Raw genomic sequence first — 23,674 nt, 5'->3', positions numbered from 1 at the left:
CTCTGCGCCAGAATTCAAATAACCTGCCAGCGAGGAACATGGAGCCACAGTTAAATTGTTTTTGTAAAAAGCTCCCAGTTGAAGGCACAGAGTAATTTCAACTGGCAGCCAGCAAGACCGGTGCCATTAGTGAAATACAAGATGACAAACTGCCATAATAGTGTCCAGTTGTCTGTTGACTGACATTAATTTGACATGCATTCAAACAGTGCGCTGTATGACTTGTTAAAATGTCATTGTGGTGACAAGTGCGGCACATACGCTGCATAATCAACCACAAATCACGATTAAATAAGTCTGAAATGGAGAAGGACACGGTAATGAACGCAGGGAAGGAATATGAAAGAGACACATCTTAATGATGCACCAAATATTTACAGACATCTGTAAACCATCTGCAAGTAATTATCACATCTGTTTACAGTAAACGCAAAAGCTTTCTTTGTCCTTAAGTTCATATTTATTTGTAAAAGGAAACAGGTGCTCATTGAAACATTTGACTAGTTAAATGACACAAACAGTTTTTTTTTTATTGTTTGATAACACAAATTTTTTTATCTACAATGACAATGAAGTTTCTATTCATACAACAGTTATAATATAACGTTTTATACATGAACTGAAAATACAAAGTTACAGTAAACATGCCTTTTGATAAAAATATTTTTACAAAAAAATGTACATTTCTATACAACAGTTATCAGTTACACATCTCTACAAGTCCCACGATTCTGGTTTAAACCTGCAAGTACTCCAACAAACTGTCAGTGTATTATTTTTTATTATTTTTAACTTTTAAAATTCATCTAGCCTTTTTTGAAATAAACATGATAAGGGCTATTTACAGCGGAAAGAAAAGCGAGTTGAGCCAAAAGTGTTCTAAAGTGACCCAGATAAATTACGACAGTTAAAAGCAATGAGGGTTTTTTTTCTGTGTTTTTGCAGAATATTTGACACGTCACCATACTGTCCATCAAAAAACAGGCTACCAGCAAAAAAAGAACCCAGACAAAAACCCCTCCCCCAAAACAAACAAAACCAAAAAAGATAAACATGTTGCAAAGCCATTTCCTTTAAACATGTTCGGGATACAAAAATAGTGCTAAATATTACACATTATCATCATTCACCAGATGCTTATTTTGAATGAGCTTCAGGATAATCTTTTTTTGATTTTATGCATGTTTTTCCCCAAGTAGCCCTGCCAGGACTGAGTAGTGTATTTATAATATTGTGCAAAGTGACTTTCCATTTTCGAAATCTTCTGCTGAAGGGAGTTTATTCAACCAAATCACAAAGAAAAATTGGCTTACCTACTCTTGGTGGCATGGAATTTTGATAGCCTTGGTTTGGTACTTTCAAGCTACAATAATTTTTGTTTATGCTTTTCAAATCACTGAACAATTGGAATCAATTCGAATACAACCAACACATTAACTGGTATTCATAGTTTTTGAGAACAATTATTTTCTCCATAGTCAAAAAACAATTAAAAAAACACCACAGATGAGTGTATTTTTTTAGATCAATTACGACACTGTTTTTCAAAAGAATGCTGAGTCATGAATTTATATTTTATCTTGGTTACACCAGGGTGGATCAAACCTTTAGCAATTCAAGGAACGCCAACTTAAAAACAGGGTCTCAGCTTTATCAGGAAATTCTTGAGAAAGTCTTTTGTATTATTAACAATATGAATTATGTATAACCAGTTTCTAATTTGGTATTTTGAGTGAAACAACCTGTGAAACTTTCATCAAGACTGAATCACATAATTAAAAATGTCTTATATAGCCTTCTTATGTATCCAGGATGCATCTTTTTAGTAGCGTTACTCCAAACAACAACCCTTCTTCATTAGGGAACCTTTAAACTATGCTAATAGCTTTAAAATAATGCATACCAGCTGATGGAGCAACATGGTGCTAACTAGCTACATGGCATTGTTAGTTATTATAGTTCAACTACTAATAAGAACTTCAACAATCTCAAATAGGGCTGGGCTATATCATACCATTCACGGTAATACCGGTGTAATGTTGGGCAACGATAGGAAAATGAAATAGCGCGATAGAACATGGGTAAAACGCGCATGCGCAGTGCCTTTGTTTACATACGCACATGGCGGCGACGCAGAATGAGAAGAGCAAAAGTGGATCGTTGAATGAAACGGATGAACCAGAATTGGTTTGTAAAAATGCTGCAACGTCAGTGGTGTGGAACTGGTTTAGCTTTCGTCCGCCAGATACACAACAAAGCACTATTTTTGGTAGCGCATGCTAGCTGGCCGTCGTTATTACCGTGTTGTTTGGAAAATACAGCACACTTAAAATCAATCCTTTGATTTTTCTGAAAATCGACAGTGCCCCTTATAATTACGTGTGCCTTATGTATGAATTCTGGTTGTGTTTAGTGACCTCAAAATGATTTCATGTGGTACACGGCGCTCAAAAAAAGTACGACTTTGCTAAGCTACGAACCCGCACCGCTTGATGGATTGTCGGAGCATTACGGCTATCGTAGTCAGGAGCCTGGCGGAGTGATATGTACTGCACTTCAACATAATATTACCGTATTGTGTGTGTAGAAACTCTTTAATTTTTGAGGATATTATACATGGTTATGCTGAGGATATGTTGGCCAATTTCCACTGGAAATGCCTTTTGGTTAAACTGTCAGCAAGGAATTTGCATTTGCACTGTTACATTTTTATATAACTTTAATGCACATAAAAAACAGCTGCTTGTTTAAGTGAAAATACATTGATGTTTTTTTCTTTTTTGCACAGATAAAGTTCAGGAGTTGTAAAGTATTTTGTCTAGTGTCAATTATATCGTCAGTTATATCGTCAAATTTTCAAATGTATATTGTGATAAATATTTTTGGTCATATCGCCCTGCTCTGATCTCAAATATGTATATAACATACCATTTAATATAAATACAGCGGGCTGAAACTGGCCTGTTTCCTTCTTACTAACATTAACTATATCATAAACATATCCAAGAATGGGGAAGTTCTTATTAATACCTTTGATAATTCAGAGGTTCAGAACCAATCAGACGGTTTAATTCTGGGTTTTTAAATGTATTTTACATTGCGGGCCACATACACCTGAATTGGGCTGGACCAGTGAAACTACATTATAAATATATAAAATTACAGACGAGGTTCTGGCAGGTCATTGCCCATGCTGTCCTGTAATTCTAAAAAAACAAAGTTTTCATTAACTCACAAAAAAATGTCCTTTTAATTCAGTGGACTCACCAAGGACTGTTAATTGTGTCTGCTAGCAAAACAACTGCAAAATAAAAGCTCCTGTGGGTCGGATATCCTCCCAGCATGCAAAATGTCCCACAAAGTTTTTATAATATGAAAACTAAACCTTAATGAGAAAAAAATAGGGATGCCAACAATACAACATGAGGAAGAAGAATGGAAAGATTGTGTTATCCCATCATTCTGTTGTTTGTGTTGCGATACGTAGCAAGAACTTGTCGGTATCCAAATTCCAGTTTAAGGCTTTTATATTTTTATAATTTAAACTACAGTATTTTGAAACCTGGAGTCAGGGTGTGATTTATGAAACCAAACAGACGTGTGGGAGTTGTTTTCTTTCCCCATGAAAATAATGAATGTATCACAGTGGTCCTATATACTCTGAGGCCAGTTAGAATATTTAGTACTGCTGTCAGTGTAATGTTCATAGAATAACGACAATCATCCATTTAAAACACGACATTTACGAGAATATGAACGGTAAAATTAATATGTGTAATATTCTCTGTCTCGTGTTTTCCCCTTCAGACACAGGTAATCGACTCAAATGCAAGAACACAAATGGTGAAACTTTTCAGTCAAACACTAAAACACTGACAGTTTTTACTGTAACGAAGGCGTGAACAGAATTTTAGCCAATATGCATCTTCATCAATGCTACACAGCGATGAGCTGAGACACCTGGGTCTCAACAACAACCTCCTCTCAGCAGGCTTGGAACAGCATCAGCTTCTTATTGTTTGAATTAACACTGCGGTGGTTAAATTTGAATGGCGGAAAAATACCAGAGTAAACTTGACTTGAATAACGAACACGTTGAACACGTCCATTCACTTGGGACGTAATTCAATTTGCAGCAATTTATGTATAATCAGGTAAATTATAATTGCTCAGCTAAAGCTGAAACTATATGTAGATTGTTATGCAATCCACATAAACAGTTGAAGAAATTCCAATGTTTTCTTTTTTACTGTTCGTAAGCTGCACCAAGTGAACGGTCAAATGATCTCAGTGCCTAGTGAAGTTGTTTTAATGAAGCACTATGCTTTATTTCAAGTTCGATTATTCCAGAAATTTCGGGGTTCTGAATCAAAGATCTCATCCTGAGATAGTATCAAAGCCTGCCAATGTTTAATTTGAAATCATAACAAGTTCCACCATTTCAAAAAACCTTACTTTGCTGGCTCGACTAGATAAAATGGAATCAATGCAGGATGCAGAAGGAGAGGGTGAAGGAGAAAGGCGCTGGCTCCTGAACAGCAGCAGTCCATGTTGGGATGCACAAGCTGAGCGGGGAGGAGTGCACTGAGACGTTAGGGCACTGCTCCCTGGCAGGAGGCCTGTGCCAGTGTTGGCTCTCTACCACAGGAAGCCCTTTCTGCTTCTGAAACTTGGCAGGAGTTGGAATATATGATGGAACAGCCCCACAGGGCATTTGTGTGATAAATGGATAAAGCTGGATAAAGTTATGCTCACAGCTATTGGCTTATGTATGAGTCAAATCCGAAGCAGACGGCAGCGATGTTTCATTCTTTTGCTGAATTTCCTACCACGGTCACAGATTGTTCTGTCATTTATTCATTTGATATTTGAGCATAAACAAAAATTCTTTGAAAAACAGAAATTACAGCACAAGGATATTTCAGAAGAGCAGTAACAATAGACCAAAACATTTCCATCTTTGAACACAATTTCATTTAGAAATCCAAATAAATCCTTTTAGTCCTTCGACTTCGGTTTGATTTTTTTCAGTTTCAGGATAAGAGTGCGAGTTCTTCCAATGAAATATAAGTTGCACATGAAGTAAACTCGGGCCACTGAATTAAAATGGGTCTTGAATATATTTTCTTTAGAGATCATCACATCACATTTTGTTTGAGCTGCACAGTCAGGCATCTAAATGTGATTCGGCGTCTCTCATACACAACTTACAGTCCTGAATGGGTGTCTTGATCCCTTACAGATCATTTCCTGTCTCTTGAAGGTGATGATGAATTCTAATACCACCGACCAGGAGCGTCTGCTTCCTCACCCTGAAGAGATAAAGGAGAAAACTTGTGAAAATACATTACAGAACTGCGTCTCCACCTCAAACATGGTGAATGCTTATAATGCTGTAAATCTGATGAGGATTAAGTTGAATTTTAAGGCTTGTCCATTCTGAATGGCCTCAGAAATATCTCGGGAAGTGCAGAAATATTTCCCGGTAGCCGGAGCTGCCTCGCTAATCCTTCTGGACATGACTTATTGAGGTTCTTCTCACTGTGATTTTCAATCCTTGGTGGGCCTGCAAGCTACACATTCATATATTCTCTCGATCCTCGAGTGGGATTTTCAGGTTTTTAAATGTATGTGCTGTGAGGGGGTTCAGTGAATTGGCCACTGATGGAATTTCAATAAGGCAGACACATGGAAAGAAAATGGAAAACTCAAGTGTAACGTGGTTTCATAAGAGGCGGAGGGAGGAATAAGCTGTTGCCTAAACTGAACATTTTTGCCTGTACATTAAGAAACTGTAGCTACATAGCAACCACATAGAATATGCTAATTTTGTACAAAATCCCACTAGAAATCAAACAAAAAAAATGCAAAAGCACACAAATGATTAGCTTCATTGAGCATAAAGATGGAGAACAGAGGGAAATAACTAGTCTTGTCATAAATGGCAATGAGAGGAATCAAGGAGCCTTTATTGGCAAATAATATAAGCTCATGTAAGCACAAAGTCCGGAATGGTAAAAAGTAGTGCTGTCAGCATTAATCTTGTTAAAATGACATTGACGCCATAACCGCGTTAGCGCGGTTAGCTCGTTAATGCATTAGCTCCGTGCAGTCACACGCACGGGGCGATCCACACTAGCTCGCTAACGGAGATTTGCCGCGTTAATGTGGTTATGGCATTAACGTCATCTTAACGAGATTAACGCTGACAGCACTAGTAAAAAGTTAGAAAACCAGGAACACATGCAGCATAACAACAGGGAATATAAACAGGTATCTCAAAGAGGAGGCGGGCTATGAATACAGTGGGAGCTAATTAAACAATGGCAGATATAAGTGAATAAGGTAAAAAGAGTAAATGGCAGGTGAAGACAACAAGCGAGAAGAAAAACACCGGTGAGACTAAAATAACAACAGAATCACAAACAGCAACCAGAGCACTGTGCTACAAAGCAAGTCCAACGTATGCGGCATGTCCCTCTGTTATCTGGTTTCATCTACCCTAACATCAGCAGTCATGCTAAGCGGTCACACAAAAGTGGCTATCAGCTCAACCGGAGGTTTAACAATCTAGCTATGAGCTAGTTTACATGAAAGCTGAAGCTTTGGCAGCATGTGACCATCAGAAACATGGACAGGTCCTCTGTCAAAAACCCCAGCTATGTTAGAGTAACAGTAACAGGGTATCAGTGCTCTGTCATTAAAACATGGACAAATCACACCATCTATTATTCCACTAAATTAATATTTAAATGTTCATAAGACCGTTATAGTTTATATTCTTTCAGCTGCAGCCCTTGGTAGCGGTAGCTGGGATTACTCTAAAGATTAAATCGAAAAGCGGAATTCAAATGTAGGCTTATGCTACGTACAAAATGATATAATTTTACAACGAATAAATCAAAATTGGGTACAAAAATCAACAGAGCTCTGCAGCCTCTAATGAAGTGAGTTTGCCTTAAGTCATCCAACACCAAGAGAAGACTAACAGAGTTTAACTCAGTGCTACGTCTACACTGAGCTACTCGTAAACACTGCCGCGCACCCATGCTGTGAAGAGCTAGCTAGCACCAAGCCAACTGATGATGTGGCTGCATCATTACCCACACCCTGAGAGACGAGAAGCAGGGAACTCTTTACCTTAGGCCTCACCATTCATATCCCCTTTCACAAAATTCAATTAGATGAATGTTGTTTATGGGCAGTTCTGGCCCATTGGAATGTCATTATTGCTCCGTCTGTCGAATTCGGTATTAGATGCCCTTCAGTGAAGCTGGTCTTCCAAATGTCACGGAGCTTATGACTTAGGAGATGATTAACGAATGTTTAGAGAAGCTCAGGACACAGTTCAGCAGCTACGGTTTCTAATGAGGACTGGATGTGAGGTCTTTAATGAGGGCAGGCTGCAAGGCCCCCCCAGAACCTTTTGCGGTCTTTTATTACGACTTCACAGCCGCTATAATGGATGCTTAGATCAAATACAAATCTAAAGCTCTTACCTGATCTCAGTTGTCAATATCCGATACGTGGTTTTCTATCTGTAAAGGAGAGCACATAGAGGTGGTTAACATCACAGACATGATACAGCCTTTTTAACTGAACACAGAGGTTGTATTTAATCTTTTCTAAAGGTCACTGCTGATATACGCTCAACAAGAGCAGCCATGCCAACCCGCAGAACAGTCTTTGTAGCACATTATCACAAAGTGTGATCAATGTGACCTTCAGGAAACAAATAAATCTCTTCCACCATGCCTCTGAAAAATAATCTCTTCCATTAGTGAGGACACGGAGCTTTCATCTAGGATAGCATGGCCATGTTCACCTGCTGGGTAATGGCTAATAAATAAAGCATAATAAAGAAAACAAGGCCAGGGAAATACAGATAAAACCAGTATCAATTGTTTCCATGTCACTACTTGAACTTGACGATTGTGAAATGGAAAACATATTTAAAACCTTCACCGTACATCAGTCTCTTTTACTTACCAGCAGTCTATTTTTCAGCTGAAATCACTGGCGTAATAAATGTGCGTCTAAGCCACAGCTGACTGAGATCAACTGGCTGAGTGAATACAATCAATATAAGCATTGTGGGAACTATCGCATCAGCGGAAAGACTGATTAGTTTCAGTTTTAGATTTTCCTTGATTGGAAATAGTAATCTTTTTGAATTGTTGGTAGTTTGAAACATAAACATATAAATGCCTTCCTTACCTTCCTCACTGGTTCTAGGGGTTTTGACCAGTTATGGTGTTTTTATGATATTTTAATGAAAAGATTGCTGTAACTACACAAAAGATGTACTGTATTGTTTCATTAAGTAATCCTTCTGTTAGGCTGATAACTAAATTACGCCATCACTGGCTAATGTCAAGTATTTAAGCAGTGCATTAAAATGAAGGTGAAAATAATTTTGCTCTATTTTGACTACATATGTCTACGTCTAGGTTCGATTTGTTGTACATTCAGAGATGCCCTTCTTCATACCTTGGCTTTCAAAGTGGTTATCTGTTACTGTCGGCTTCCTATCAGCTTGAAGCAGTCTTGCATCAACAAGTTATTTTCACCAAGAGAACTGACACTCTGCTGATATTTTCTATTTTTCAGATCATTCTCTGTAAACACTAGTGATGGTTGTGTGGGAAAATCCCAGTAGATAAACGGTGTACAATACTCAAAAGTCTGGCAACAACAACCATATCACATTCAGACTCACCAACATCACTTTTAGTGATACTGCCGAGCAGTTTATGTAGAGGAGAACAGTGTGCGATGACTTCTGAGATTAATCGTCATCAATCTGAAAATCACACATTTGAATGACCTCCAAACCACTGTGATGTTTGCTTTCTACAATAATTAATACAACAATGTACACTGTACATTAGAGAATATAGAGAACAAAGCACACCTTTCAGCTTTTCACCTATTTTGAAATGATTTTTTGAGACCTAAAATGTCTCTAATGGACTTTGGGACAGCTTCTGTTGTTTAAATGGGCTACATACTGAACTACGAGGATAGAAACAAAGGATTGATCCATTACTGATACCAATGCTGGTGTCAATACTATTGGTATTTGGACTGATCTGCCCACCTCTAATCACCTTTCTTTCCCAATTTTGACTTTCGGTCTTTACTTCAGCAGGTGGTCTTGGTCGACATGCCTAAATGCACTGATTATTGGCTGTTTTACTGTGTTAACAAGCAGAAATCTATATACATCTATATAGTTTAACACATAGTGTAATATATAATTATACAAAACTGATAAAAGTTCCCTTTAGTCAAATAAATTCATGTTTTTATATGAACCCAGCTGAGAATTTGACATTTTCCACTAAATTATTATTATTTTTAAATAATCCTAATAATTGAATCTCTTTGAGGGATCATCTTTTGTTGGCCGCTTCTACTGACCTTGTGAAAGAAAACCTCTGAGCTGAACCTTCACTTCACGGTTGGACCCACACCACTTCATGTCAAGTCTGTCTTAAAAGCTCTCCTATGTGTATTGAACCCACTGCTTTAATTATAGCCTGCAAGCATGTGTATGTGTGTGAGCCTGTGCCTGTGTGTGGGCCTGAGAAGAGGCTTACTTCCACTGTTTCAGCCAGGGTCGACAGGGAGAAACTGTCAGTCCGGACGCCCTCACCATTCACTCATGTGAAGCAACCGCTCTCTTAGATCTGTGGCCATGAATAATTCTGGAAAATTAACTTTCAGAAGGCGAAGACTGTCTGCCCACTTGAGATGTCCCAAAGTGCCTTGCTTTCTTCCCCCCTGTCAGGCCTGTCAACCGTTTCTCTTACCAGATGGTGGCTACCCTCCTCGTCATAGTCATCCTCGCCTCCATCGGTCATCTCTCCCGCCTCTACGTCCAGCGCCCCCTCGCCGGCCTCCTCTCCAGAGTTTTCTGCCGTCTCTGACACAGACTCCTCATGCAGGGAGTCACAGTTGTCCTCATATTTTCTCTGAGCCTCTGAGAGGGAGAAAGGAGGCCACAGTGAATGAAGTGAGAGTGTAAGCAGGGCCTGTATTTTTCTTGATAATAATAGTAGTAGGCTGCTTTTTTGCTGTTTTCCCAGTTGTGCAGAAACAGGCCATGGTTCTCCTTACACTCAACTGGAGTGAAGTAGTTTGTTCTCAGCAAGCAACCGGGTGGCTAACACTATTTTTTTTTTATTTGAAGTAGCAAAGCATCAAATTTGGATCAAAATTCTAGCATTTTACAGTGTTTATTCTTTTACAAGCGTGACATGTTTCACTTTTTTTCCCCCCAATTAACACACGTGTGTACAGTTCTTAGCAAATTTACGAGACCGCCTGTTACATTAAAAAAAAAAAAGCAGGAATGCACGTACGTTTTGACAACAAATTTTTCAAAAACTGTTAAAAAATTATATCACTTTTATCATTTTTAACAGCAAATTGAATTCACATTTCTATTTGAACACTGGACTTCTCAGAGAAGTCAGAAATGAATCAAGAGTAACATAAACCACTCAAATTATATCTGCTCAGGAATGTAAATCATTTCAAAACAAAAGCTTTACAAGTGCTTTACTATTTTTTTTACTAAATTGGAAACATTTATAAATCTAAAAATAATAATATAGTTTTTACATTAAAAATATCATTTTGAGTAAAGATCTTGCATATACACGTGGATTAATGATTACAGAGACACAAAAAATGAGTTTTGGTAATTACAGAAATATCCCTTAAACTGGGTGAACTTACAAAAAATCTGTTCAGTACTCTACATGCTGAAAGGCACTGCTGGTAACATGTTTTTATTGTGCAAGGGTTCAGACAAGGTGTTGGTACTCCATAAATAGCTTCTTAAAGAGATCATATTAAATTTAAGGGATGTAACTGCACTGAGACAGCACACCTGATTTGCATTTAGATGGAAAAGGATTTAGATTTAAATTTTGTATAGTTTGCGTTATTTAAAACAAGCTCAAATATACAAAATCCACTTTTGCTAGCTAGCTACCAACAGATGTGTCAACTCCTGGATTTGCATATAGCTTAGGTTTCCTACTATTTGCCTCCACTTTCATCTTTTCTTTATTTATGAAGCCAGTTCATTTAAAGCTCCGCTATATGTGCATATTTAGGTTACAGTGTCACATGTCTGCATTAAATTATCCAGGCCACTTAACATTAGGATTATTTATTACACAAATTGTGTTTTTTTTTTTTTTTTCAAGATGTATCTGTGAGAACACATTTTATATCTTATTTTGATTTCTTTTTATGTTAAAACATCATAATGGCTCTTCAGTGTAGTGGTTAACACTTTTCCTGAACAAATCAGAGATCCCTGGTTTGATCCTGGGAGGAGACACAGATCACTTTGGGATTAAGTCAGGAAGCACATCCAGTGCAAAGAGTTTGCCAGATCCAACATGCAGAGCTACCCGCTGTGAGTAAGCGGCCCTTTATGAATAAGGGATCAATCCGAAGTAGCTTTATTTATGTATGCTGCTTTACACTGAACAGCCAAAATGTCTGTACAGCCTAGTTTAAAACGTTTTACACAAATGTTTTAAGACCACAGCCCCAATATTCTCCTCATGTCACAGTTTATTATGCTTTATGACTTTTAATCTTGATGTTAACTGCAGAACTTTATTCCTGGAGAGCACAGAGAAATCAACATCCGTGTGTTGTCTCTGACTGCAGCCAGTTTTTTGTCACCTTAAGAAAAATAACTTCAAAGATTAAACACCTGGCGAGCCGTGACTTCTTGATATCCGTTTTAAGACTGGCTACCTGTTGCTTTTTGAATTCATTAGAAAATCTTTTAAAACCTTAATTGAGACAGTCTGAACTTCTATTCAAAAACAGAACAAGTGAGACAGACAAAAGATGATCTGTAATAAAAATTTAAGGATATTTTATAGCAAAAAAGATGGGTACATTTTGTAGTAAATTGCCTACGGTTTTTCATTTATCCGCATTAATTTTTCATTCTCACTGCTAACAAGCTCCACAGCAGTTTGCCTAGAACACAGCTGGGAGCCGGGTTGATTTACTCGGTCTTCAAGTGCCGTGGAAGTATAAGAGAGAAGTTGAAAAAAAGCCACACATGGTGACAAATGTGCAACATGGACTTTATGGCATGTAATTTAAATGACCTTCACACTGAGCTGCACTCTGAGGCTGTCCTGCAGTGAAGGGCATTGGTGAAGACCTCTCATATAAACTGAGTCAGCATGGTGTTGACGCCTGTCTGCGGTTATGACAGAGAGCTCCGCTGCTCTTATCTCCCACAATGTCACTAAGACTTATGACCAGTCTATTCTCTTAATTTCCCTCCCTTAGTGGGCGGTGTCCTTTTTCCCTTTTGTTCCCGTCTAGCTCAGATTCTGCCGTCTGCTTCTCACCGGTTTCAGCTCTCTGCTGCTTCTCAATCTTCTCCAGGCGTCCCAGCAAAGAGTCAATCTTCATCTTGATCTGAGTGAGCTCTCGTTTAATGGTCTGAAGTTGGTCCGTTTTCACTACTGAGGCACAGAAATACAAACATGATTTAATTTGCATACTCATTGTAATGATACACAGATTGCCAGCCTCTATCATATTAATACTCTTAGTCTCGAGTTTTGGATGTCATAACATCATCTGACTCACACTTTCCTCAGGGAAGAACATCTCAATCTGGCCAACTGAAAGCTACCCTGCTAAGACTATGGACCTGCTGCTTTCAATTTGAAGATTAGTGCACGGCTTACGCCCACCATGCTGTGCAGTGCTGCTCGAGTTTTACTCAACGGTGCCAATATCTGAACATACTGTGTGTGATCGCTCAGTAGATATTAGATCATGTTATTGAGCATGGAGATGGCGTGCACCTTATGGTAGTACCTGCTTGGCTGAGTGCATATTGTACATTTGGTTAGTGCTATTGAAAATTCATCATTTCCTGCTGTTTGAATGAAGCAGCCAAATGGGCTGTATTTGTATCTATGCTGTTAGCATAGACTGTAAATGAAAGATGGACACTACCAGTACCAACCAGGCTGTTTTGCAGCCATGACAACTAGAAGTCTTGTCACAAAGAAATAGATCCATCCGTCCATCCAATTAGCCTAATAAGCATTTCTTTTGACTGTGGTAGTCACGGTATTTGGTCTTTGACCCAATGTTTTATGTTCTGGACTTGTACCATAAACTGTTAAGGAAAATGATTACTGAGGATCAAGCGAAGTAATTTTCTCATAGCCATTTTTTTTCCTTTTTACAATCAAAGGATTGGACCCCTCATAGCAATCAAAGACACATTTCCATTCTTGTACTTGAGGAGCTTTGGTGTTGATGAGCTGGCTAGTGCTTTTGGCCACTGCTAAAGTTTTTGCTGTCACTGTGATTGGTTTGTTTGTTAGCTTGATGATAGCCTCTTTCACTTTGACTGACAGCCCTTTGTACATCATATTGAGAGCTCAAGTGAACAGCTACCAAAAGCAAAAGCAACACTTTGAATAAACTCTATGTTGCTTATCAGCCTATTTTTACTGCTGAATGACAAGGGAACAGACCTCACCTGGCAATAAAACCGCTTGTCAGTCTACTGTCAAATTACTTTTGAGCCTGAGAAAAAAGTTCATGTAATACTTTTATTAAACCCTTTGAATTGAAGCTAAAAGTTTGCATTTCTTGACTCTTTGAGTTTCAATCCACTCTGTTAGTGTAACAAATGTGAAATCACAAAAATCAAGTAATTGCCCAAACATTTAAGGAGCTGACTGCATGTCTATAACAGATAGACTAATTGCTTTTCAAAGAGTGAGAAAAATTCGGAGACAAAAAAAGGAGCCATCAACGACCCCGATGAAGGCCACGAGCTGAGACGCATCGCATTGTTTCTACAACAACTCTTAGACATCCATTAGCAGCTAAGCGTGTCAAGAATGCCAAGATTAAAGTTTCTAAATATTAAACACATTTAATTAAATTCTCTGTCTCTCTTTCCAGGAAAGTACTGAAAATCGACAGTTCTTATAAATTCAACAAATCTAACTCAACCAAATCAACTGAGACTTTGTACCTCATTCACATTAAGCATTAACAGCTTCCAACAGAGGAATAGAGAATACATGAAAAGAAAAGATTCATTAGTAAAACTGCGACTTATTCACAGTTGAATCCATACAAGTTTAGTTTATGCATGTGCACAACTTCACATTATTTCATAAACAGTCAGAGACCTGTGTCATAACACGAAACTGTACTTTTGAATGATTAAGTAGGCTGAAATGAACACTTCTGCTCGCAAGGTAAACAAACAAAAACGCCTTCAAACGATATCAGTGTGTTTCAAAGCCACTTTTGCATTTCACACACTCACAGTTGCGTGATCGTTGCTTCACTTATAGAGCTGCATGAGAAACAGGCGGCACAATTTTCCCTCCCACAGCTTCTGTTTACTGCCTTATAAATAATTGCTCTCCCCTACCTGCTTCGCCCGCGGTCTAAGTGTTCGCTCCACAATACACAGCTGACGTTGGAGTAAATGAACTGTAACTCTATCATGTCAAAGTTTGAGTCTCAACCTTGATATGTCATATGGAAATAACAACTGCCGAATAAAAAAAATAAATAAAAACTCAACGTCATAACCAATTCAATCTGGTCTGTCTCACGGCTGCTGAAATGAGGGTGTACTCCTGAGCAGCTTGAACTGAGCAGATTAAAGAATTTAGACCAAACGGTAATAAGATAATCTCATTCCTTACCCCTCTGAAGCTGAAATGTGTCATCTTTTGAGAGGAGGGGGGATAAAAAAAAAACAGACACCAGAAGTTGAGAAGAAAACATAAAATTCTTTTTGACACCTATCAGATTCTGTCAGGGCTGGAAAGAGGACGGATGAGCGCTCTGTAAACACACCCACGAATTCCTGTAAAGCTTCAGCTGGAAAAACCAGAGACAGGAGAGGCACGCTAAATCAAAAAGTAACTTGTCTGGTTATCATTGTCTGCATGTGGCTCTTTAAGTTGGCTCCTGTGATGCACATTTACGCCCACATGCCATCACAACGCGAAGCCCATCCAGTCTGCGAGCTACTTTGAACGATCTGAACTAATGCATAAAACATAAACACCTACAAGATGTCAGTGCGTGATAATAACAAAAAATACAAAATCCTGACACATTACCTCGTGGTAAACTAGATTCCCCCCCAAAAAAGACTTTTTAATCTGTCACCAGAATTCGTGCTGAAAAACAAACACTACAACTCTCCCTCCAGTAGGATCCAATTCACACTACACAATATTTGTCAATGTGTGCTTTCTTTGAATCGAAGCGGTATGATTAATGTGTCCATGAAAAAGAGTGAGAGCCCATGGTGACACATTGGAGGCATTAAATAAGTAATGTGTCAGGAAATCCCAACACCTATTCTCATCTTGTTTTGTAAAGCAACCTAAAATCTGTGAAAGAGCAGAAAATTGATCTTTCTGAAGGTAAAAAAAAAAGGGGAACAGTAGATACGCAATCATATCTCTACAGGGCACAAACTGAGGTATCTCTATCTCCTTCTCGGCTTTGCCTCCTTCCATTTGTGCAAACCAACATCGATGACTAGACACACATATACCACCCACTTCCCTATTCCAACATCATCTGAGCTCACTCTGGGCAGCTTCCTCGTCGTCCTTTGATGATAAGAAAATGTGGAACAGTTTCTAATTTATCGCGGCCTCCAGGCCTTTTTTCCTTTTGTGCTATCAGGCGCATAAGCTGCAGAGAGAAAACATGCCCGTCCTAATCCAACATTGTATCGTCAGCGCAGCATCTTTAGATAGCTGGAGTTAAAGGAAAAGGCTGGGGAAAAAAAGTCATTGTTATTTAATAAGCATCAGGAAAGATTTAGGGAATGAGTAATGGGTCTAATTTTAGGACCTCATGATGAACGGCAGACGTTTTATCTTGGGGATAGTGAGACTCTCTTGAATCATTGGTCTATGAAGATTAAAATGGACAAAGAGTTTTAGGGGTGGTGATGCTGATGTCATTTACTGGGTTTTAGGACATAATCCGTTAGTTTTAATACTGGAAAACAGTGATTTTTCTGGAACACATGTAGCTCTTTTTAACCACATATTTGTAAGTATTCAGTAAAACTGCAGTAAGCTCACTAGTGTACATTCCCACATGGACTTGGTGCTTGGTTTGTTTAATTATTTAGGATGGTATCCAGTTAAATCCTCACCCAAAGTGTTCAGTTTGAAAGTGTCACAATTTTGGCTGTGCTCGGCAGTGTAAGTTCCCACTGTCACTCTTAGACTAGCTGTTTTTTTAACCTTAGTTTTACATGCAAAATAGAACACAAAGAAGAATTAATTAAAAACCCTGATACTAGAAACTGCGGTGACATTCTAAAATGTCTTGCTCACGCAGACCAACAGTCTGAAACCCAAAGATTTTCAGTGTGTTATTATAAAAGGGTAGGAAAACCTGAAATTATTCCCATTGGAGGAGCTGGATTCAGTGAAAGAAAGAGTGGCTTTAGAAGAGAGGGCTGAGAGTGGAAGATGAACACAGCACAGAATCCAAAAGCTTCATTCAAGTTGTCGCCAGCACAGCCAATCAAGCCTTAATCCTTCAAATGTCTGTGCCTATTAAATATTATAAATATCTTCTTAACGCAGACAACACACGCTACATGACAACATAAGGTTTATTATAGTGATTACACGATTTCCTCCAGTGACAGCAGCCCCAGTTTCTTGGGGATTTGTTTGTGCAAAACGCATTGTGATAAAAATGAAACAGCAGGAATATAGTTTAAAATGTTAGATTATTTGGTTCATGTGTCTATGGGATGTTAGAAAAATCTGCAATGTGCTCTCGCAATGTAATGCAATGATAATGTGACTTGTAGTGAACAGGATTGCTGAAGTTTTTGTTGCTGTACTGGCCTGCTTTGATCAGTACACTCCAAACACTTAACAACAAGATTATTTTTTAACATTTGATTTTGTAGCTATTGAGTTTTTATCTGTGGTGCCTTTGAGTTTTGTTATCTAGATTTATTGTTCATGGTTTCTTGTCTGATTATGTTAGTTATTGTTTGTTTCCAGTCTGTATTCCTCATCAGGATATGTAATCTAAGCATCATTTGTGTTTCCTTTCTCTCTCCCCCAGTCAGTGTTTAATGTCTCCATGTTTATCTCCTGTCACTGTGTCCAGTCCCCATGTCTTAGTCCTGGTCTCAGTGTTTGTTACTTCCTGTTTTATTTTGATAGTCCTTCATCTCTTGTCTCTTGTGTTAAGTTTTGCTTCCCCTCGTCTCGTTCGTCTGATTCCATTCATCTGTGTTCCCTGGTGTTTCCCATCTCTCTAATTACCTGGTGCGTATACACTGTTGGAGTCTCCTTTTGTTCTTTGTTGCGTCGTCTCTTGTGGTTGTGTCCCTCACTGAAACAAATGTTTGATTTTCCTAGTTTTGGTATTCTTGTATTTCTTACTTTGTTTTAGTTTAATAAAACCAGCTTTTAGTATACCCCGTCGAATTTGGGTCGTACTTCTGCCAGCCACACAGCCTACTGTGTGACAGCTATAAGTGATTCTTTACGTACTTTAACTGTAAAATTGAAGACCATATACACAGAATTTAAATCCAGACGCTTTAATATTTATCTCGCCTCATGCCTTATCCTCTTATGCCTCAGTCACACAGGTCTATAGACCAGGTGAGTAGATTCTGAAGGTTGCTGACTGTCAATAGGTAAAATTGTAAGATTGTTTTGGTCACTAGCAGATTCTCGTGGTTATCTGTAGTTTGAAAGGTGTTGGTTGCAAACGAAAGGCACAACTTTTACTGTGAAGTCGAACACTTTCCGTTTTAAATTTCACTTTGCTAACAGGGTAATTAGCTAGTGTTTGTAGAGAAGTTGGCATCTTCTGTGCAAACTACGGGCAACCGTGGAAATCTGTCAATCACAAAAGCAATCGCAAGGTTTTCAGGGCAGCACTGTGCCTTTTGTGGTCATTTTCACTCATCCAACAGTCCAACACTGTTTTGCTGAACCCTGTGGCACTGGTGAACATGGCTGTATACAAATAAAGGGCTTGATTTGAGCTTCCCCAGCTTCAAATCCAAAAAGTAGAAAAGTCAAAATCATGGTATTCACCACTCTCTTGATCTTTGGTATACTTGATTGAAATTTGAAGCTTACTATTTTTTTCAGTTACTATTTTAAAAGCTACCAGGCTGCTACATGTTTTTTTTATTGTCAGGATTTGCAAATTTCATTTTGATTTATTTGCACAAACTAGGATTATTATTATACATAATTTTAAACGCGATACCACTACCCAGAAAAACAATCAATACCATTTTCAATACGAAAAATAACAAAAAAATTAAATGGATTAAATGTTTTTTTTAATAAATACTAGAAAAATACCAATAATTAAATGGTTATTAAAGTATGAAATACAAAATATTTTAAAGCTAAACTTTTCACTTGAGATTGTGATTTCTGTTATGGAATTAGTTAACCCAAAAGTGTGAAAAAAACTCCCTAAAACACATGTATCCTCATGATCCAGTCATCTGATGACTGTCTCCCACCCCAACCCACCCCGAGTAAATTACTGCTTGTGTAGCCCAAGTGGTTCAAGCTGCCCACACTAGCCCACCCTTTTGCCTGGACAGTCTAACCTTATTTTTCTGTCCAATCTATCTGGGCCACAATCAATACAAACAGTGATTTTTCATGGTCCTGGCAGGGGCAAATTAGTCTCCCAAACATACAGCACCACTGCTTAGACAGAGAAGAGAATTCATTGACTCTGTCCAAAAAGAGGATGGGAGATGCTCTTTTTTTGCTCTTCTCTGTAATACCAACTGCAGCTGGGTCCTCCTGACAGGCCTTACCAAGCTGCTCTCGCTGATAACACTGGCTAGACAGGCAACAATGAAACAAACACTGTAACCAATTACACAGGCTGCGGATAGAGACAAACGTTTAGAGAAACACAGCTGACCACAGCTCCACAGAGATGGCCCCAATCTCACTTTAATTACATTTAGGACGTTATAGTGCATCACCAGTTAATCAGAGCACCAAACGGGATCCAGATGGATGCTGGGTGACAGGAATAGCACTGTTTGCTGAATGGGTACTGCTTGGAAAGCTGGGATTATATTTGCGTTTTGCTCTACATTGCAGCGTGGCTCGCTCTGAGCTGCTAGAGTGAAATTAAATAGCTGTTTATAGAAGCGCTTCGCAAGGAGCACAGCTGAATTATGCCACTGCCCTTTATTCTCTGAGCCGTGGTTTTGAGATGTGCATTAAGCCGTCAGATTCAGAAGGGACAGAATACCATTAGCGTAATTAGGCTGTGCTCTGTAAAAAAAATAATGATAAAAAATAAAGTAAAATCTGACGGGTCCAGTGTAAACACAAGACGAGCAATAAAGCACCTTTGTTACGTACATTTCACTCCGGCGGAGGAGGATGATGTGGGAGGTCTGGAGGATGAAGACGAGGAAGAGGAGGATGTTTTGATGGGGAAGGAGGTCTTCCCACGGCGGGAGGAGGGAGCGAGCACCCTGGAGCGTTTCAGCGGGATCACAGCTCTGGGTGGGGGGGCCACTCTGCCATGGTAGTCAAAAAGCCTCAAGAGAAGAAAAACCTATAATATTACACTTGACTTCTTACGCATTTTCCATAGGCCCTATAGCAGTCGGAAAATGTTCATCTAAGGGGTTATTTGATTTATTTCACCACTGCTTCTTTCCAAAGCCCTCTCGCTATTTCCAGTATTGAATCAGAAGGCAGATTTGCTATGGATTACTCAAGTTCCTTCTCTCAAACAGCACAGGTAAAACAAAAGACAGATGTTCCAGTTCAGTTTTCCTGAGATCCCCATTTCTGTTCCACTAAAGGGTGTGTTGCATGCATGGAAATAAACCCTTCACATATATAAGAGGATGAAATTGAGAGGGTGCTTAATGTCAAATAAAAGTGTCAGCTTTGACTGTTCCTAGTGACACCAGATTGTCACAGCTCTCAATGTAAAGTTTGACATTTAGAAAATAGAAACTGCCTCTGCAGATAAGCACTCTGATCATTGGTGGATAAATGTGAGACAAAACAAGTGTTTCTTCATCAGCATGTTGATCTGTTCAGTCTGCACGACAAGTCGACTATTTCAGTGTACCTGTCTGGGAATGTGAATAGAATTTAATAGGCAGGACAAGTGTCTCAAAGTTTTACTATCCATTTTCTAAGACCGAGAAGAGATGTGAATAGTAATTATTATCACAGAAAAACAGCTCTGTAAAGCTTTGAATTCTACACATTTATATGGTCATAAACAATACTCAAGTAGGCTGTGGCATTTAAGTGATGCTCAGGCCTAAAGTATGATGAGAAAGGCAGGATGGACTCATGGGTTGAACATTGTTCATGTCAGATTCTAACCCTACCATCCAAATGTTGCAGCAGAAATCAAGACATCAGACCAGGCAACAACTTTTCAATCTTCTACAACCCAGTTGTTGCGGGTGTGTTAGAGCCGTATCCTCAGTTTCCTGATCTTAGGAGCGGCACCCAGTGTGGTCTTCTGCTGCTGTAGTGCATCTAGGTTCAATGTGCTGTACATTCAGAGATGCTCTTTTGCATATCTTGGTTGTAAATAGGGTTTATTTGAGTTAACGTTGCCTTCCAGTGAGCCTGAAGCTTTGTTGCTTTTTACAACAAAGCATTTTCAGAGAATTTCTGTTCACTGGATATTTTCTCTTTTTCTGGCCCTTCTCCGTAAACCCTAGGGGCGGTTGTTTGGGAAAATCCCAGGAGATCAGCATTTCTACAGGGATTACATGCACCAGCCCATCTGGCACCAACAACCATACAATTTTTTTTATTTGATTTTTTAATTTATTTTATTTTTGGAAATTTTAGCCTTTATTTGATAATACAGTATTTAGGGTGAAAGAAAAGCATAGCTTGAACCCAGGTCAGAAAGTTGCATTAATAAGTAGTTAAACAGGTGTACCTAAAAGTGACCAATGAATGCATTTCAAACTGAAAATGTAAATACCTCTACAATGTAACAGAGCAATGCAGTTTTCGTAGTGTAGCCAACAGCTAAAGACCAACATCAAAATAGTCACAGGACTGCTAGCTAGCTATAGTTGATTAAATAAGGTTTCAGAAGGTAATCCTGCTACTGTCACAGATTTTACTTTCTAATGTGAGAATGCAAAGCTTGACAGATGTTACAATTAAACTTAGTCTATAGAAATTATAATGTGATGTATAATGTTCTGAAATGTTGTATTTGATCACATATTGGTAAAAAAAATGAATGGTACCTACCTGCTGTAGAAATCATCCCTGTAGTACTCGTAATCAAATTCATAACCACTATTATAAAGACAGAAGGGGAGGAAAGCACAGAGAAAGAGAGAATGCGATGGATTATGATAAGAGGAGCCATTTCAAGCCTGTCAAAAGTAAGCAGATAAAACACAAACTGTTCCGGACATGCTCTAGTTGATGCCTAAAGCCCATCACAGGTTAAGCAGTAAGCCTAAGCTACGCTGGCATGCAAAGACCACAGATCGAGAAAAGATCAACAAAAAGTTTGAGAGAGCCAATACAGTCAGAGTCAAAAAGAAAAAAAAAGTTTTTTAGACCCTAGAGCTGAAAATCGATGTGGCACGCTCAGGATGACAACTGATTTAGAATTCAGGGAGAGCAATAAAATAAAGAGAAGCGGCGATGAAAAGGAGTTGTTTTGAAATGCTGCTATTCTCGCAGGAATTTTAATGTATTAATGATTAATGCATTACTATTTCGATTTAGAACAGTGTAGTGTTGGTTTTTGCTTCTCCGGATCCTGCTCCATGATTACCATATTACACCCCGACTCATTTTAACTGCAGATATAAATTGCAAATGAGGTTCTATGATAAAACAATGCAAAGACTAATAAAATTAGTGTAATAATACTGTAAAAAAAACCCCCAAAAACTAACCAACAATTCACAAAAGTGTAAGGTATAAGCTTTGCCAATGAAAGCGTCCTAGTGACACTTTCCCAGAAAAAACATGCCTAAACCTCTATCACATTAGACTGCAGTAAACAAGCGCAGCTTTGATCTGTTTGTGACCAGGAGATGTGTGCGGGGCAGAGAATCAGGGTCATGCTTAATGAAGCTTACACAACAGTTTCTCCTTCGAGATTTACAGACTTGTGCTGAAAAAACTTCAGTCGACGTTTTAAAACTCAATTAGAACGAGGGGGAAAAAGGCGAACATAATAGGGATCCTCATATTTTTAATATTACTGCACATTTGCATCAGCTGGAGCAGCAGGATGTGAAAGATGATTAATATTAATGATAAGAAACTTTTCCAGAGGAGGCGCATGCTGGAAGAAGGGCAAATCTTACCTGTAGACAGCTGAGAGCGGCCGTTTGGAGCCCGCTTTGGGCCTGTATGGCTTGGGCTCCCCGGCCATGTTTATGTCTGTAAAAAGGCAAAGCGAAAGTCTTCAGTCATCAGTCATATAGGGGTGTTTTTACTGTGGATTAAAATAACATACAGAACAACAAAACAACAGCAGAGACTCTCACACTGAGCTTAAATGAAACACGACCAAACAAATTAATTAACAACAGCAAATAAAAATGTTTTAAAGCGCTGTTATTTGGGGGTCTTGACCGATTGTACAGAACTTAACTATACACATTTTTTGCATGTCATTGTACACACACTGCAAATACTCAATCACTACTAACAGACTCGCAATAAAACTTGGAAAGTTAAAGCAAATCCAAGGACGTTTTTGCCAACTGGTTAGGAAATATGCACATTTTTCTCCTAGTGACTGATGGTTGCTAGGTGGTGGCTGACTTCTCTCTATGGCCTGTATGGATGGTGCTTTTGCAACTGATTTCCCAGCAACTGCCATTAACCTCCAGCAACTACTCACCAACCGGTGGGGGAACAAACATTTTATTAATGGTTGACATAGTGTAACCAACCAATGTCTAGGGCAAAATTGCCAACATGATTGTCACACGTCCAAAATGGCAAACAAGTTAACGCCACATGGTTAGCGAGCACATGTCCTGTAAACCTCAAAAGATTCTCATGATTTCATTTTTGCTATTGTGTTCCATCTGGTCTGTTGTAACATGTCATACTTTGAAAACAATGCGAACTGAAATACAGCTGCACAAAAAATACCAACAAACATTAGGTTTTATTCTATCGGGGGATTACATTAGCACTACATGTCTAGTTAGCTATGTGCTAAAGTGAGCTTTGTGCTATAGCTAAAGCAACAGCAAAAAATAACTGCGTGGCTCACAGCTTTCTGACTTTATCAAAATCACAATATAATACAGATAAGATGCTTTAGCCTAACTTACAACAATATGATAGCTTAAAACTCGCATTGGTGTATTTGACTTGACAATAGCTCACAGCACAAGTAAGAATACTGACTGACAGGAGTCCACATTTTTCCCCCCATACGCCAATCTCCAGAAAAGTTTGTTTGTGTGGTTTCAGCAGTTCATAAAAACTTAGTTTTGGATTGTTTACCCTCTTGGTAGTGCATTCCACTACACTGCAAATCTCAGGCACTTTTCAGTTTGTTGCTTGCAGACAGAAAAGACGAACAGGCACCT

The 23,674-nt window shown here is 38.7% G+C and overlaps 1 protein-coding gene across 3 annotated transcripts in view; it reads right to left on the bottom strand.

Moving 5' to 3' along the window:
* Positions 1–437: 437 nt before the first annotated feature.
* The window catches only part of ralylb (RALY RNA binding protein like b), a 116,985-nt gene continuing 93,748 nt past the window's right edge, over positions 438–23,674 (bottom strand). For all 3 annotated transcript variants that reach the window (XM_006794959.2, XM_035909645.2, XM_087846260.1), the window contains exons 3-9: positions 22,430–22,505; positions 21,351–21,398; positions 19,464–19,645; positions 12,402–12,518; positions 9,816–9,985; positions 7,500–7,538; positions 438–5,312 (exon numbers count right to left, since the gene is read on the bottom strand). In XM_006794959.2, the coding sequence (XP_006795022.1) occupies positions 7,506–7,538; positions 9,816–9,985; positions 12,402–12,518; positions 19,464–19,645; positions 21,351–21,398; positions 22,430–22,505 (626 nt within the window). In that variant the 3' untranslated portion in view covers positions 438–5,312; positions 7,500–7,505. The remainder of the gene's footprint in view (positions 5,313–7,499; positions 7,539–9,815; positions 9,986–12,401; positions 12,519–19,463; positions 19,646–21,350; positions 21,399–22,429; positions 22,506–23,674) is intronic.

The sequence above is a fragment of the Neolamprologus brichardi genome, chromosome 9 (assembly GCF_056152115.1).
Source record: "Neolamprologus brichardi isolate AB-2024 chromosome 9, ASM5615211v1, whole genome shotgun sequence".
NCBI classification, from domain to species: Eukaryota; Metazoa; Chordata; class Actinopteri; order Cichliformes; family Cichlidae; genus Neolamprologus; species Neolamprologus brichardi.
Note: the sequence above shows the minus strand (reverse complement) of the source record. Positions and strands in the feature narration are given on the sequence as shown.